General features: G+C 43.9%; 1 protein-coding gene across 6 annotated transcripts in view; it reads left to right on the top strand.

Annotated features, from left to right (window-relative positions):
- Positions 1-1396: 1396 nt before the first annotated feature.
- The window catches only part of GRIK2 (glutamate ionotropic receptor kainate type subunit 2), a 725919-nt gene continuing 710917 nt past the window's right edge, over positions 1397-16398 (top strand). For 3 of the 6 annotated variants that reach the window (XM_061131531.1, XM_061131528.1, XM_061131533.1), the window contains exons 1-2: positions 1398-1509; positions 6630-7036. In XM_061131531.1, the coding sequence (XP_060987514.1) occupies positions 6922-7036 (115 nt within the window). In that variant the 5' untranslated portion in view covers positions 1398-1509; positions 6630-6921. Of the gene's footprint in view, positions 1510-2168; positions 2247-6629; positions 7037-10400; positions 10490-16398 lie in introns of those variants that run through there. The other 3 variants (XM_061131530.1, XM_061131529.1, XM_061131532.1) reach the window with 3 other exon arrangements.

Raw genomic sequence — 16398 nt, 5'->3', positions numbered from 1 at the left:
AGCTCAGACAGCGAGACCTTTGGGGGTGCAGGGTCTCTCTACTTCCGGAGCTTAGGAATCAGAGAGTGGAGTGTCCCCAGGGATGAGGGCAGCTCCACGGAATCTCACCAGGCCCCCTCCTTACACTGCCGGTTTGCAAACTGTCTCCCAGCCCAGCGCGCCCGGCCTGCTGCGGCTCATCCTCACTTAAACTTCCCAGCGAATTCCAGCTGCTTGCCAACTTTCTCTGGGGGCAACTTGCAAAGTCTCTGCTCTACTTAATATTGTAGGGCCGAGGATAAAACAGCGACGGTATTGAATAGATGTTGACTTTTCCGACCCAGAGGAGTGGAAATCGGGAATTGTTTGCAGAAGCTAATCGTTTCTACTCAGAAGCTGGGGGAGCCGGGTTTGCTCGCCGCCGGCGGCCCCTCCCTAGAAGCCAGGCTTCGAGAGAAGTCTCGGAAATTCAGGCACCCCTCCCCAATTCGGGCCTATTTAAGAAGTCTACTAGAGATTTTAGACCGGCGGCCGCCAGGCCTGGAAGGCTCCCCTTGGCTTCTTTCGCCAGTCTTTGAGTCTGAGACCAACCGTTCGGCGCCCACCAGATCTTGAACCCAACTTCCTTCTGCGATTTATCTGGATTGGGAGGTCAGGGACCTCGGAGGAAAGTAGGCGTCTGCCACTGAGGCTCCAGACGGGCTCAGAGACTGTCCGCTGGCCCTCCTGCCCCCAGCCCCCGACTCTCGGGACTGTCCTGTTTTCAGAGATGGAGGCGGGGAGATGGGCGCCGTGACGGCAGGTCTAACGGGGTACGGGTCCCCGGGGGAAGCCCATTGGTAGGGTGCGCTTGAGGTGGAGGTGGGGGTGAGGCGCAGGTCAGGGTTTTTCTCATAGGGAAATGACAGAAGTTGGACTAAGAGGGCCACTTTGGAGACTACCAGCTTGCTCCCCAAATCCTGGCAGCAGAGTAGATCCGTTGCTATGGTTTCGGAGAGGTATAAAAGCCACCACCCAGAACCAAACGCGCGCGAGCTCCTTCACCTGTTGTCCACCACCCAGGGCCAGGCAAATCCCTTGGCGATTTGCATCACTTCCTAACCAAGCATCACGTTTCCAGTCGCCCCATCTGAGTAGGCAGGCGTATACGGTGGGGGAAGTCCAGGCCGGGGAGTTCATGATGTCCAAGTGTGTGTGGGCGCCCCGAATTTTCTCACCTTAGCTCCTACGGTCCAGGGGCGAGCGCTGCGCCCTGGCGGCCGCGGCGGCCCGGAGCGTGCAGGGGCCGCGGGGAATAGAGCGCGGCGCCTTTAAAGCAAGAGGCGAGGAACCCCCGCCAGGAGGCGTGTCTGTCTCCGCCGCCGCCGCGGCTCCGCGGTCTCCGTCTCCGCCGCCGCCGTCACTCGCGCTCGGCGCCCGCGGCTGCGCTGCTCTGTCCGGGAGCCGGGGACTTCCCGCCCGACCTCCTCCGGCTGCTCCTCCCCGAGGACCACCCCTCCCCCTCCCCGCCCACCTCGCCCCCAGCGAAAGGTAAGGGCTTCCCTCGGGTGGGCTCCGCTCCGGGCTGCCTCCGGGGACGTCTGTTCCCACGAGGACAGCAGAGACCCGGGGTGGGCGAGGGGCATTTTCCGCCTGGAGAGGAAGAAGACGCGGTGGAGCCCGGTGCTCTCGGGGCACCCGCTGGACCGACTAGCTGCGAGAGGCTTTGTCCCGCTCGCCTCAGCCAATTCCCGTCAAGGATGCGACTGGTTCGGTTGGCTGCAGGCGCTCGCGTTCTCCCTATAAAATAATTTAATAAGTGGACGTGTCAGGAAGTGGCCTCAGCTACTGGGACTCACGCGAGGCGAAGAGAGACAGATGGCAAGAAGCTGTGTGTCCGCCTGCGGGTCTGACCAACTCCCCAGCCTCCCTTCCATCCATCCGCCCATTCATCTATTAACCCTGCTCCTTAATTCCGTGCTGAGGAAGTACAGACATTCATTTTAACCGGTGCCAGCACCAAGAGCCTCTGAAAAAACTCAGAGGGTGTCCCATTAGGGTGAGGGGAGTGGTGTTACCAGGGTGGATCATAAACGTCAAGAACTTTTAGTGACTCTCATCCTCTGATATTTTTACCTTCAAAGAGTTCTTTGCTAAACCAGGGGACCTAGCTGAGGCATCTTAGAAAATGATTTCCAATTTAGGGACTAGGAGAGGTTAGAAAACTTAAACTACTATCTTGATGGTAACGCACAGATTATCTTCTCTCCTTTCTTCATCTTCATGCTGTAAGTATCATGTCATCAGAAATTACCTTATGGATTGATGGTTATTTTAATTTCACAACAGATCATGATTCATTTGAATCTTAGTTTGTAGTTTAGCTGCTGAAGATAGGCACTGATATTTCAATCTTGATTTGTATAAGTTCATTACCTTGTAACTTTTTATATAAATCATTCCTGTAACCACCAAAGCAGCTTCCAGTGGCCCTAGGAACTTATTAAACAAACAAAATGAATCACACAGAGGGAAGGTGTTAGAGAAATAAATGATGCTAGAAATCTTACCTGTTTTCTTCTATTTAAACCCATTAAAGATTACACAGTTCTGAAATTTTTTTAAAAAGGTTCCAGGTCATGTAAATCTATTCCAATTCAATTTCTTAATTAAGATACACTTCTTTTCTCATCTAAAAATTAATTAAGCTCTAAATGTCATTAATCATCAATGCAGCATAATGTTGGTGTAACAGCTGAAATGTGTTCAGAATCACAAGGGATTGCATAGCATAGCACTCATAGTTAGGAAGGGTGAAGTGCAAATATGCAACAGTGTGGTTTTAACTGATATCAGCTCTGACATTATTCTCTGGCACCTCTAATGCCATGGATGAACAGACTGTTTATTTTAGCTTAGCTGCAATACAACAGGCCACATGCATGGAAGAATAGGTCAGGTGTTACTATAAGATGAGGTTTTTCAAATGTCACATATCAGCAGGACTTCAGTGACAAGTCAAGTGGAATTCTTAGAAAAAAATTCCATGTGAAAAACTGAAATATAGATATAACGTGAAAGAACCTTTGAAAAACACCTTTGAAATTCAAGTTGTCCTGGGATATGTATTTGCTATTTCTTGCAAAAGGTAGAGGCATTGTCTTTTTAAACCTTGTGCTGTAAGGATTATTACACATTTGTACATGCCCCAGCAGGTGGCAGCTAACTAGAATAAGATTCATTTTCACTGGGAGAATAGAAAACTAAAATTGCTTCTCAAGTAATAGTGCCCAAGAATAAGAGGTCATTAGTGTCAGTAAATATAAAAATAGAGTAAAAGATGAAGCTAATGACTTTTTGTTGTTGTTGTTATTGGAACAAGCTCTGGGTGAACATGGAATGCATTTTGTTCTTTGCTAATTTATCATGGGCTTGACATCTTTCATGCCAGCCTTCTATCTGTGTGGTTTCTTTTTTCTTTTCTTTTTTAGGCTTACTTTTAGACACAGCTCCTCTGTGTATGTGTGTATATGTGTGTGCGTTTGCAGTTTGTCGTCTCTGCTTTGACCTTGGAACCTACAGAGCTTTGGCTTCTGAAAGTAAAGGTTGCCATATGGTTAAAATGAGAAAAAAAGCAATCAAAACCATGGAATAAGGTGTATAAACCTCAGAATTACTAAATATATATGACTGTCTGATGCCACTAGCATTTTTTTTCTTTTGAGGAGCAAATTACAAATTTAAAAGAAGAGTTAAATATGATCAGTAAATACTATGTAATGACTCTATCAATCCTTCATATAGACCCGAAACTATGATGTATGGAATCAGTATTGTGGAGAAACTTGTAATAACTTCAGAATTGCCATACTATAAGGCATCTTCTACACCATCAAATCATTTTGTTCTAATATTGGGGAGGTAATTTTAGGGGTTTTATTGTTGTTGTTGTTGTTTTTGCCCCAGGAGTGAGTGAAGTTTAATGAGAAAGAATGAGAATTAGTCTGATAACCCTGTAACAGATGGAAATCTGAAGGTGAAGAATTCTAAAGCGATAATTATACATTTTAGAAATGTCTTCAGCCACTGAACACTGACAGAATTATTCAGTGTTCTGAATTTTGGTGGTCTCTCAGGCAGTTTTCTGTACTGAGAAACAAGTAGTTTAGTGCTCATGAGGGGACTCACAGTTAATGTAAATGAATGGCTTTTGTAGTAGTATGCCTTGGAAAGGGATGGCTATTGGCACATCCTGGGTATGCTAAGCAATCCCCATTAAGTCACACTGAAATACATACACAACACAGTTGACAAAATAGTCTTCTTGACAATGTGAACAATGTAATAATTCAAGCTCCCAGAATCTGTATAGTAGAAATATGCACATTGTCACTTCCAATGGTACATTACCCATTCAATGTACTACTTTCACTGTACTGCTCCAAAATAAATCTACGTCTGAAGCGCTGTCCGAGGTACTGAAGAAAGGTCGTCTCTTGTCTTGCAGAAGTTCAGTTGGACAGGTGGAGTTGCTGTCTGTGGTGTTGAAGTCTTTCAGATTAGCTGATGGATGAAAATGAACCTAATTTAGCATATGTGCAAAATTGGTTCTTTGGGGACCAATTAATGGTAAGAAAATTTTGCGATAGACTTTTTACTGCCTAATTTACTATGTAAGAACTTCATGAATCTGGAAGCTTGATCTTTCGGTACAGCTAGACACCCAATAAATAATCTCATGAAACCTAAATAGTTTAGGATGCTAGTTTTAAGTAGAAAAGTTGCAACTGTAATATCAAATGCCATTATGTTAACAGAATATATGAACAAGGAGTTATGGTACATTTTGTTTTCTCAAGTTCCATTAAATGCTAACTGTACTGCAAAACTGCAGTATTTTGATTTGCCACATCAGAACAGGCTATTTTTAGGTAGAAGATATCAGTTATATTGAAATAAATAATAAGAATTTTCTTTTGCCCTGGCAATCATTATTATCTCTCCTAGGATCAAACAGAAGAAAAGGACAAATAGAGTGGAATAAAGGAGACAGCAAATACAAGACAGGGCATGTGGGGCTGCACATGCTTTACAAGAGATATTTTAAACATGGACTGAAGGAGTCGCTAGATACCCTTGGTTTTAGCACAAGGTGTTCCCTTTAAAGTGCTCAAATAGTCAGATTATTTGATTGAATTGCCTGCTACACTGCAGAACTAGCCATTCATGATACTTATTTTTGACACTGCAGATATGCCTCCATTTAAAAAAAAAATCAATGCCCACCTAATGCCTTTGCAGAATGAGGTTTATTTTCAAATCAGCATTTTAAACTATCTTAAGAAAAATAGATTTAAAACAGATTTAAGAAATCTTGCTATCTAGAAGAAATACTTCTCATATCACTCATTTAAAAATGAGGTATTCTTCAAATATGATATGATCTTATAACTTTTCCTAAGGGTTAACATATGTCCTCTTAGTTGGTTATGAAAAAGACATTACTTTTAAGGTAGAGTTTCAGCAGTTTGCCTTTTGGGCTTCCTATCACTTAAAAATATTAATACATAGTAATATATTTATCACTGTCCAATTTATTTTCACTTACTAATGTAACTATTATGGTTGGATATTTTACCTATATGCATAGAGGACAGCTAAAATACAAAAGAAAATATAATTATGTACTTTTTTCCTTGAATAAATTGTGAAAGCCAAGACAGTCACTGTCTGGGGACGCTGATTATTCTTATCAGAACACTAGAAAATAATAAGGTATTTTTAGACAAAACCATGACACTCAATATCGCTTAAGCTACAATTCCATATTTCATGTCTTCAAGAAAAAGATATTCAGAAAATCAAAGTGAGAAGAAATTTGGGCATAAATTATTGAAGCCTTTGGAGTTTGCTGCACCATTTCAAATATCATTGTATTTTAATATATTCACAATTATTTTAAGATAAGGTAAAACATGGGTGGGGAAATATGATTCCTTCATTTTATTTCAACATTTCCTCCCTAAAAGTCCACGTGCAGAAATGTATTTTTATTGCTAGGTAGTAATCAAAGAATGTCTCACTCAAGTTTTTAAAGACTATCTTTACCTCTCCAATAGGATTTCAGTCTATATTAATGCCTAGGCAAAATTCTAAAAGTATAAAAAGACCCTCCTTTAGCCTAAAAATAAGTTACATTTGCAGTAAATTTCTCTGTTTTAGACCACTTCTTTATTTACAACTCCTAGGCAAAGTGACTTTGACTTAGGTTGTCATTTATTAAAATTCATCAGTTGATGGAGGAAGTCCACTTGCATGCCTCAGTCACTATCTTAGTAAAGACTTTTACTGGAAATAAAAGCACTTTTTTTCTCCACGTAAATAAATCCAACTTCCTCCTTGCAATTCAAGGTGGGCGACCAGACTGGTTGCATAATAGATATTGGGAAGCTCACTGGCAGGAAGCCTTAAGAGGCAAGCAGCTATCTCAATTTTTCTCACTTAATCTTGGCTTCACGTCAGAAGCTGTGCAGCAGTGCAGTAGAATAGGGCCTGGCGAAACCTTTGCGAGCAAAGCGCCTTTTGTGTTGGGACCATGGATCGCTCCCGGCGCTTCGGCGGTTTCCAAGGCTGGATTTCCTATTGATTTTCCTCCTCCTCTGCTTCCCCAGGCTCGCGCGGCCGGACATTGTGGGTGTGCGTGCTGGCTTTCTCCCGGATGCTCCCCGACTAACATGGATGTCCCACCATCCCTTGCAGTGGAAGGTTGCTCCTTGGCGCAGTGAGTGAAGAACATGCAGCGATTGCTAATGGGTTTGGGAAGCGGAGACTCCTTCCTCTCTCTGTGACCATGCCGTGATCGTGTCTGCGGCCGCCACTCGACGCATCCTCATTCCTACCCAAACCGGGAGCCTAACGCTAGATCGGGGAAGTGGGTGCCGCGCGTGTGGACACAGAAACACCATGAAGATTATTTCCCCGGTTCTAAGTAATCCAGTCTTCAGGCGCACCATTAAACTCCTGCTCTGCTTACTGTGGATTGGATATTCTCAAGGAACCACACATGTATTAAGATTTGGTAAGATTCCCCATCCCTCTCCATCGCCTGCTAGCCGGCTCAGAGGCAGCCGAATGTAAACAGGCGTGTTGGCTCTGCTAGGCGGGTGGGCTCGGTACATTTCGACCTGTTCCCTGCTCCGATGCTTCCCGGGGTTTGAAAGGACCCAATTGTGCTTTTCATTTCATTTATTTCCCCCCTTTTTATATATTAAAAAAAAAATAGCCGCGGGAGGATGAAGCGAGTGTCAGTGTGTGGTAGTGGTCGCTGCGTTACCTCCCCACGGTAGCCAGAGTCGGAGTCGGTAATGACGCTGGGGGTACTGCCAACACCGCTGCTCCCGCCTGGCTCCCCGGGAGCCTCCGGGCTTGGTTCGCGCTCCTTCCCCAAGAACGTGAGCGGCTGGGGCTACACGCCTCTGATTGCCCGGCTGATGAGTTAATATCTGGTAACTCTTTGGCAAGTTGGCGCCTGTCCGCTTCGGCGTGGGACCTGGACAGGTCCGCAAGTGAAGGGCGCTAATCTTTTTGATTTGTCATCAGAGAGAGCCTTTTCGGTTAATCTCTCCATTTTCTCAGTGCCTGGTGCCTTTATGGATACGCGGAGCTTTAAAAAATACTGTTGTAAGGTTGAAGGTACTTAACACCGGGAGGCTGCTGTTTGAGTGAAATAGCGTCAGAAGGAAGGGTTTCTGTCTGTTTTTAACTTGTGAGTCCTCTCACAGCTTGCTCGCCGTGCCTCCCAGACTAATACATGATGAACAGTGATGATAGAGGCCAAGGGAGTCTGTGTATGGGAGCCTAAGTCTGCGCCTTTGTTTCACTTGTAGCATGACTTAAAAAAAAAAAAAAAAGCTGAAAAGGCCATTATATATTAGGGGAATCCATTGTTTTTCCTAAGGAATCAGGTTTCTTTAGGGCTTCAAGGAAAATCTAAACATGAGACTCCAGTGGAAAGGTTGGCCAGAAGATTTACTTGGAGGAAATGAAGCGTGGGCAACACTCAGCCTCTTTCCACTGGCCAATGGAGTTTCAGTAGGAGAACTAGTCAGGAAAAGTTTCCTAAGTAGATAAGAGCCAGAGAAGAGAAAGCCAGGAGGGTAAAGGCTCCCACTGTGGGCACCTCCTTTGACAATTCAAGTGGATTTAGACCAAAGAGTGCAGGAAACCATATAATCCTGAGTATGTGTCTTTGAGATAAAAGCAGATACATTAAGTCACTCAAATTTAAATCAAAGAGTGATTGCCTGCATTTCCCATTATGTCAGCAGCATCTTCTCTCTTGTATGTTTCTCATTTGCTTTTTCTATAATGATAAAATTTATCATCTATCTGGGGCTTTGTGGAACCTGGGTAGGAATGCTTTCACATAGGAGAAAAGGAACCCTTCCTTCCCTCCCCCACCAATACACAGACACACCTGAAGCCCACAGGACTGGTAATGAGAAAAGACAATAAGTGGATTCCTACTGTTGTAGTTTTCCTGCTTTCTGCATGCCTTTAGATGGTACTTAAGCACGTTGCTCTTAGCAACAAGAGTCCACAGGAATGCTTGTTTCTTTGGATGAAATTAAATGGGTCCCTGTATCACGGGAAACGTGTGTGTGTGTTCAGTTGCTCTGCTTCAAGCATTGTAAGTGCCACAGTTTGGTAGTTTTGCCCAATATTTTGAGTAATACAACCTACTTATTTGGAATATGGAGGTGTCTTCTGAACTGTTTGTGAATGAGTGTCTTAGTGTGTTTGAGGACTAAGGGGGGGAGGGGAGGAGAAGAAAGCTGGGAGCCGGAAAACGGCCACCAATACTCTAAAGATTTAATTATTGCTGCTCTGGTCTTGCAGCATAATATTTGCTGAATCATTAGATTGTTACATTCGCTGATCATTTCATATCTTCATATTAAAAATCCTGGCGACTGTAGCAGACTGTGTAGCAGCTTTCCAAAAGAGCTGACACACACACAAAATACATTTTCCTAGACCAGTGCTTACTAAGAATGTTCTAAGAAATAGGGGAGTAGGAAAACACCTTCCCACCTGTGCCTTGCTACCTTAAACCAACTGTCCAGTTTCTAGATAACCTGTTATTTTCTCCATTAACTTCAAACATCTTCCATGCGGAGATCCACTTTCTCTGGTTTGTGACTCGAGTTGAGTGGTGAAGGATTGTGTACATTAGAACCATTGGAACATTTCCCTGATGTAGATATTTTGATGCAATGGCGGGAATTTTATTTTCTTCTGGGAAAAACATGTTCTGAATGAAGTGGAGGTTGGTTGCGCGCGGATGAGCCACTCTTGAGAAATGTTATTTTCAACTTCAGCTGAAAAGGCGAACCAGAGCCTCACCGCTGGCCCGAAGCCTTGGAAGGGAAGGGGGTTGACTTGCTAGTGAAGCAGCTGCCTCTGGGACGCGGATGAGGAGGTGGCCTCCAGCCCCTTCCCCCTCTGACCCTGGTGTGGCCTCTGCCAGCCGCTCGGCGCCCCCGCAGCGGCACTATAGCAACCGCGGGCCCGGTTCGGCTACCGTCCCATCCTCAGCCCCCTTTCCCGTAGGTGGTGGAAAACCACCTTCGCGAGCTCTAAGCAGCCCTTTCCCGGTTTTCCCCGTTCCCATTTTGACGGTGACTTGACCCTGCGTCCTCCTACCAGCGGGTGTGGCTAGGGGAGCAGCTTAGGGTGCTGACTGCTACTTGCCGAGTCCCTCGCTACCGCCGCCCATCTTCTGGATGGATGATCAGTCTCTCTCTCGCTGTCTCTCTCACAAACACGCGCGCGGGCGCGCCGACAAATGCACTCTCGGGAAGCCCGTCCACCACTCTGGCACAACGACTCCTTTTTGGTTCCCGGGAAAACTTTCAGCAGTCGCGTGCGCCAGCGCCTGTATCCCGGCGCCCCCTCCCCCCCGACTGACCTGGGGCTGCATACCAGGGCCTAATACTCCGAAGGTGCTTTGCAAACACCTCCGGGAGACCGTCTCCCGAGCGCCGACTCCAGGGAGCTTTCCCGAAGCTTTCGGGCAGCCCGGGGCGATGGGGGAGCGACCCGAGGGTCAGCCTAGGCTCAGCTCCTCGCCCATGGGCGGGCCGGCGCCGCGCTTAGGGTGGGTCGTGGCGGATTCCCCTCCCACGATCTTGGCTTGGCCCAGCCTGGCTTCCCCGGGGCGACCACCCAGCGGGCGCGTGCACACGGCGGAGCTTGGACAGTTAGGGGGTTAGTTTCCCCGCCCCAGGTTAGGCCGAACGTCCGGGGTCGGCGTTTGCGTGCGCGGAACTGCCACGCCCCCGCGGGCCCGCTCTGCTGCGCTCCGGCCCGCAGCCCGCGGCGGGGGCGCGCGGAGTCAATGAGGCACCTTTGTCTCCCCGCAGCTGCGGCCCGGCCCAGCCGGCGGCTGGAGGGGCGCAGGCGGCATCCTTCCGTCCCCGGGGGCGTGGGCCCCACTGCCTCCTTCTCCCAACGTGACGGAGGCTCGGAGGTACTTGAACATTTCTTTTGTTACTTTCGCCACCCTCTCTTCCGGGTCCGCTCGACCTCTGCTCCCCGGAAAGCAAGGGGAGGAGGAGAAGCCAGCTCGGGAGCGGGCTCCGCGCAGGGCTAGCCGTCCGGCCCGGAGTTTGGGGGGAAGGGAGCTTTGGTATCTTCTTTAAGGAATCAGCCCCCAGACCAGCACTTGTTTAGGATCTTTGAGGTCGAGTTGATCACATTCCTTATCTGAAATGGCATTTCGAATGCCAAGAACGAAGACGTGAACCCAAACTTTCTCCCAAACTCGTGGGCAGCTTCTCCAAGAGAAGAGCTGAGCTGGTTTGTGGTAGGCCACTAATTCCCTTCAGATGCCTACCTAGCTTTTCTCTTGGGCGTGCCAGTAGGGCGGCTTTCTTAAAAGCCTTTCCCAGGCGAGGTCTTCCCAGGACGCGCTCGAACCTCCTGGCACCCTGCGCGCTGGCCCTGCGTCCGTGCACACGCGTCGCCTTCTTGTGCCCAGGCCGAAGGTGAAGGCCGCCAGCTCAGAGCCAGCCCAGGTTATGAAGGCCACAGGGCGAGAGGGGACGGAATGGGTTCCTACGGAATCCCCCTACTTAGTGGCTAGTTCATGTGCTCCCAGATATAATAATTAGCAGCAGATGTACTACATCACAGAGGAGTGTGAGCGAATTGGCTGGGCTTGGAAGCTGCCACTCTCTACAAGTTCTTTGAAAGAGATTTTTCTTCCTTTGGGAGGTGAGATGGGCGGGAGGGAGGAGTGGCCTGACATCTGGAAGCTGGAAAACTGGCTCTTGGGAGGCGGGGATGGGGGAGTACCGGCGGCTACTGAGTGAAACTGATAAAGCCCCGAACACCTGCTCAGTTGAGCTCTGGAAAGCAGGGGAGGGGAATCTTTCCAAGAATCGCCAACACTACTGCCTCACTAAAAAGAAAAAAAAAAAAAAAAAAATCTGTTTTTGACATAAGTTCCCACTTATTCTTAAAGCTTCAAAGAATAGCTCTGATGTAATCCATCAACGGAGGCACACTCATTTCAGAAAATGACGTTGAAAAATGATCTTTCCGTCCTCTAGAAACAGCACCCCTTCTCCACCCAGACACATGGAACTCAACTCGTTTTCTGGCGTTGTGAGGTTGTCTTTATGCAGTGAACAGGGGTTTGTATGTCAGTAGACATGTCTCCAGACAGACCACCTTTTGCTTTTTAACTTAAGTCAAGTGATCATTGCAGTGTGTTCATTCCCTGAATTCTCAAATGACACTGTTTCAACATTTACTCAGCACAGGGAAGTTAATGCTCCCACACAAAGGAGGAGCGTAACATAGACCAAACATGGGATGCATCATTGATTATCAGGGCCTTTTCAAGTCTATTCACCTTTAAATAAAGGGTTGCCTATGATAATGATGACATAATCTTTGATTTTCTTTTAATTTTGAAATTTTCTGATAAAGAAGATGCCTTATTCTTTTGTGGTAGAAAGTCAAGTGAGAGAAATTTATTTTCTTTCTGTTCTTAGGATTTTACTGTGTTATTGTAGTTCCAGTTCCGTTTATTCCCTGGAAATTACTGATGTCCATTTTGACATATCAGAATAGAAAGTAGTTTACTGTCTTTCAGCTGTACTATCCTTATATCACTGCATCATTAATCTGCATTAAATCATTAATCCACTGCATCCATAATACCTGGGGTTTGTGGGAGATCCTCGGTTTTCCTCTGTAGGATGGTCTGAAATATTGAAATGGAATTGTTGTTTTGCATTTGGGTGGTGAAGCTTTATCTTCTATGGGTTTTCAATTTGTAATCCAGTTCTCAAGGTACTAGAATTGCTTCAAATGAAACTTAAACCCTAAATCTTAGCATGAAAGGTAAGGTCAAAAGCCCTTGAAAGGGAAGGAAGTAGATGCTCATCATCCTTATTGACTGGTCTAGATTAAACACTGAAGAGGAAGATTTCAGTCTGATAACGTCATAAGGCTTCCTGTTTTTCCTTGCTGCTTCTGCTGACAATTTTGTAAGGTAATTAAATTGGCTGATTGAAGTCAGGGGTGGTCATGGGGTGATAAAGACCATTTGGATTTAATGGAATTTAAAACAACAGAGCCCTGAACACAACTCTTACCGAACAAGAATTTTAATGGCCCATTCTGGGTGCTGACTAAATAGAACGCCCTTAACAAGTTTAATCGAAAGGGCAAGGCAGATTAGCTCTATATAGTCTTTACAGTTGAAGATTGTGGAGTTAAAATTATACCTTTAAAAGACTCATTAATGCATTTTCAAGATTTAATGTAGGTTAAATAAGCTTTCTTCAGACCTCCACCATATACTGTGAACCTAGGTTTAGGACCAAGTTTTAATAAGGAAATACCTTTAAGAGCTCACTTCATAAATGGAACTATATGTGTTTTTTATTTCAAAAATAAAAGACATTTAAAAATTCTTTGAGAGGATCCAGGGTGTTGAGGGTAAGTGTTGATGATGAGTCTTTTCTTTTCACTGACTGAAAAGAACAAATTTGACTTTTCTTTAAACTTTTGTTTTTGTTTTTTTTTTTTCTTATTAACAGAACTTATCTGTACTAGAGAAGATAGTTATTTTGTAGAAGTTATTTGTAGAAGATAGATATTTTGTACATGCAAAAATAATTTAAAAAAAACAAGTTCCTCTGCAGTTTCAGTGGAGTCCTGGATACTTGACCTTGGTTTTATGCTGTCTTTTTAATCCTTCCCTGTTTTTCTTAATGAAATGTCTCTGTTCAGATTACCATACTTTAGTGCATTCAGGAGGTTCTTTCTGCCCCTGAAAAGGACAGTTCTTTGGTTTACATTGAGAACATGTTTAGTGACAGTCCCATGGTGAAAGTCAAGCCTCAGTCTCTTATGAGATTGTCCCTTCCAACTGCTTCTTGCCTTGTGAAATTGTCTTCCCAAAGTTGCCTGTTCCTTTGATTATTCCAGAAAAACCTGAAACCCAAGTTTTTACTTAAAAAATCCCCCCAATTTAGATTGTACATATTTTTAAAAAATTGTTAAAAAAATTCCAAGTTGACCAAACCAAAAGCACTCAGCTAGATGGGAGGTGGACTCAAAGTCACCAGTTTTCACCCTCCTGCCTACCCCATATTCCCACTCATTCATCCCTGGATTACTGGCTTAGTTGTCTCTTGCCTCACACCTTTAGAGCCAAACATTTTATATTGCTGTATTTTCAAAGTGACAATTAGCTTATCAGATAAAACTAATATGGTAAAACTGAGTGGGAGGTTAGAGAAGACCGTTAAAATTTTTCTGCAGGATTTTTCGTTTTCCATTTTATTTTTCTATTTGGGCTTTGAGTCTCTTCTCCATTTACCACAACATTCAAATATAGCATTTCCCTATTGATTGATTTGAGCCCTTCATTTTCTTAATTAAAACAACATTCTTTTAATAGAGACAGGTTACTGGACAGCAGGGCTATGTGTAAAGATCTAAAAGGATCTGGGGAGGTTGTGGCTTTCAGATATTTTCCCCACTGATACATGTAATTCTATCTATCAGTCTTTCTTTTTGGTTTAGCATTTGCCCTCTCCCATGGCCTTGTTTTAAGATAAGTATATTCTGGATGGGAGAGCACATGGTCCCTAGACTGTAAAGTTAGGATGAGTTTATTAGATCAGTCGATTCTGTCTGTGGCAGAGATGCTCTGATACAAAAGAAAATTCCAGGTGCCTAAGGGAGTGCTGAGTAATTAGCACTGATGTGAAGGGGAGGCTGAAAAAAGGAGGGAAGTCAAATACTGTCTGATACACAGTCATTTTTAGATTAATGCCAGACATCTCAGTGTATTGTAAATTGATCGTTTTGCTGGTATTAGTCCAAATCTTTGAGCATATGTGATGGTTTTAAATAAGATGTCAATGATATTTTTACATTGGCATATCTCCTCCCAGTGAAAAGGATCTTTAAATGCTTTTCACACCCTTTAAAATCAACAAGGCACTTTACCATCATTGAGCTAAAGCAGTGTTTGGAAGGTGTTGCCTCTAATTCCCATTTCTGTTTACAGCTCTGCCTCACTCTGAGTCCTCGACCTATTGCAATGGAAATATTTCTCAGCTGAAGTGATCAAATAAGCAAAGCAGATGTTAAAGAAAAGTTCTGCTTCAGTGTCACCATAGGCATTTGGTTTATTTTATATGGTCTTTTATATCCTGCTTATCTTTTTAGCAACAAATGCTTCTGTATTGTTTATTATACCTTTTAGTGCTTTCAGGCCCCTCTTTGTCCAGAAGAAATGAAATGAAAACTCTCTCAAGATGAAGGAAAACTATAGAATCGTGTAATATCCGAGCCAAAGGGGTTTTTAGAGATCAGGTCTGATATCCGAGGTTTAGACATGAGTTGCCAAGGGCAATGAAATCGCTTGTTCTGGTCACAGCTAGTTAATGTCAGATTTTAGACCAAAACATGAATATCCTGACTGCCAGATGAGTAATGTTTTTCAGTGAATTATGTTATTTTTCTAGGGTAGCCTCTGACTCTCTTTGCTTTGTATTAGTTTTAGGAAGAGTTACTGGTTCCTGTCACTTCCCCAAGACATTTGCCTGCTTTATTTCTTCTGCCTTTTCTTTCAAAGAACAGTATCCCATGAGTTATCCATTTTCTTTATCTCTTTCTGTAGCTCCTTCCATCCCCTTCTCCCATACCTGCCAAAGTCGAAGTCGTCTTCTTCCTTGTCCAGAACTTTCACCACACCATTTATTTAGCAAATAATAATTGAGTACATATGATATACCAGGCAAATATCAATAGAATTCTAAGATCCAGATTCTGACCTCAAAGATTTTGTAATCCCATTAAAGAGAAAAGACATATATATATTAAAGTGCCATTTGAGTGATACAGAAACTATATACAGTAGTTGTTTAAAGGAGATTCCTATAGGTTTGTATTTTTAAAGGAGAGATGAGATGCTGGCTGAGACCTGTTAAAGAAAAAAAAATTATGATGTAGAAGAAGAGAGGGGAATGTATCATTGGCAGAAGACTCAGAACAAGAAAGGAATTTAGGCAGAAGTTAAGAAGGTGAGCTTTGGGACAAGGAATAGACTGGCCCTGTCAGAGGATAGATAAGGCCTTGCTTTTTCAGAGCTTAAATATTTAGGTTACAGGGTTTGTTCTCCTATTTGTTACCCCAGAAAGCAATTGAAAGTGGAAGGATGGGTTTGACTTGGTCTGCAACACACAGTCAGTGGTTTCTCAGTCTGCTGCTTACATTTTATGAAGAAGTGGATCTCTTTTCTCTGTGTTACTGAAATGAAAGCAAAGAACCCACCCTTGTCCTTGATCATTGAAGTCTTGAAGAAATTCTTGGCCTGGGATCACAGATACTTCTTAAGTGAAATTCTGAAATGAGATAAAGGGATATCTTTTTAACACATGGCCATATCAAATGATTAAGCAGGGAAAAGTTTCCTTAATCTAAGGGAGATGCATTGGAAGCCACTTAAAAGTACCATTAGCAACTTTGAGGAATATAGTATATTGCCTCCAAGGCATTCATGGTGTTTCTAATTCTAAGAGATTTCCATTACTGAAATTGTATGCATGTGTGTGTGTGTGTAATCATTGTATCATTTTATATAAGATAAAATTATTTATCAGAATTTAAAATTAAATTAAAGTTTAAAGCAATTTTAGTAGAATGAGTTCATTGTAGTGATATTTTCTAATTCTACATGAACTCAGGACCCCGGACCGGTTTGAATTATGAATTTTACTTTTTACTTTGTCATCTAGTGAAAAACAATTAAATCTCACTAAGCCTTGATTTATGTTTCTGTAGAATGGGTACGTGGTTTCCATCTGTCTAACTTCCAAGGATAATATTGGAATTAACAGAAAGATGCAT

Source organism: Dama dama, chromosome 28 (assembly GCF_033118175.1).
Source record: "Dama dama isolate Ldn47 chromosome 28, ASM3311817v1, whole genome shotgun sequence".
NCBI classification, from domain to species: Eukaryota; Metazoa; Chordata; class Mammalia; order Artiodactyla; family Cervidae; genus Dama; species Dama dama.
The sequence above is the reverse complement of the archived record's forward strand: the minus strand, read 5'-3'. Positions and strand labels throughout refer to the sequence as shown.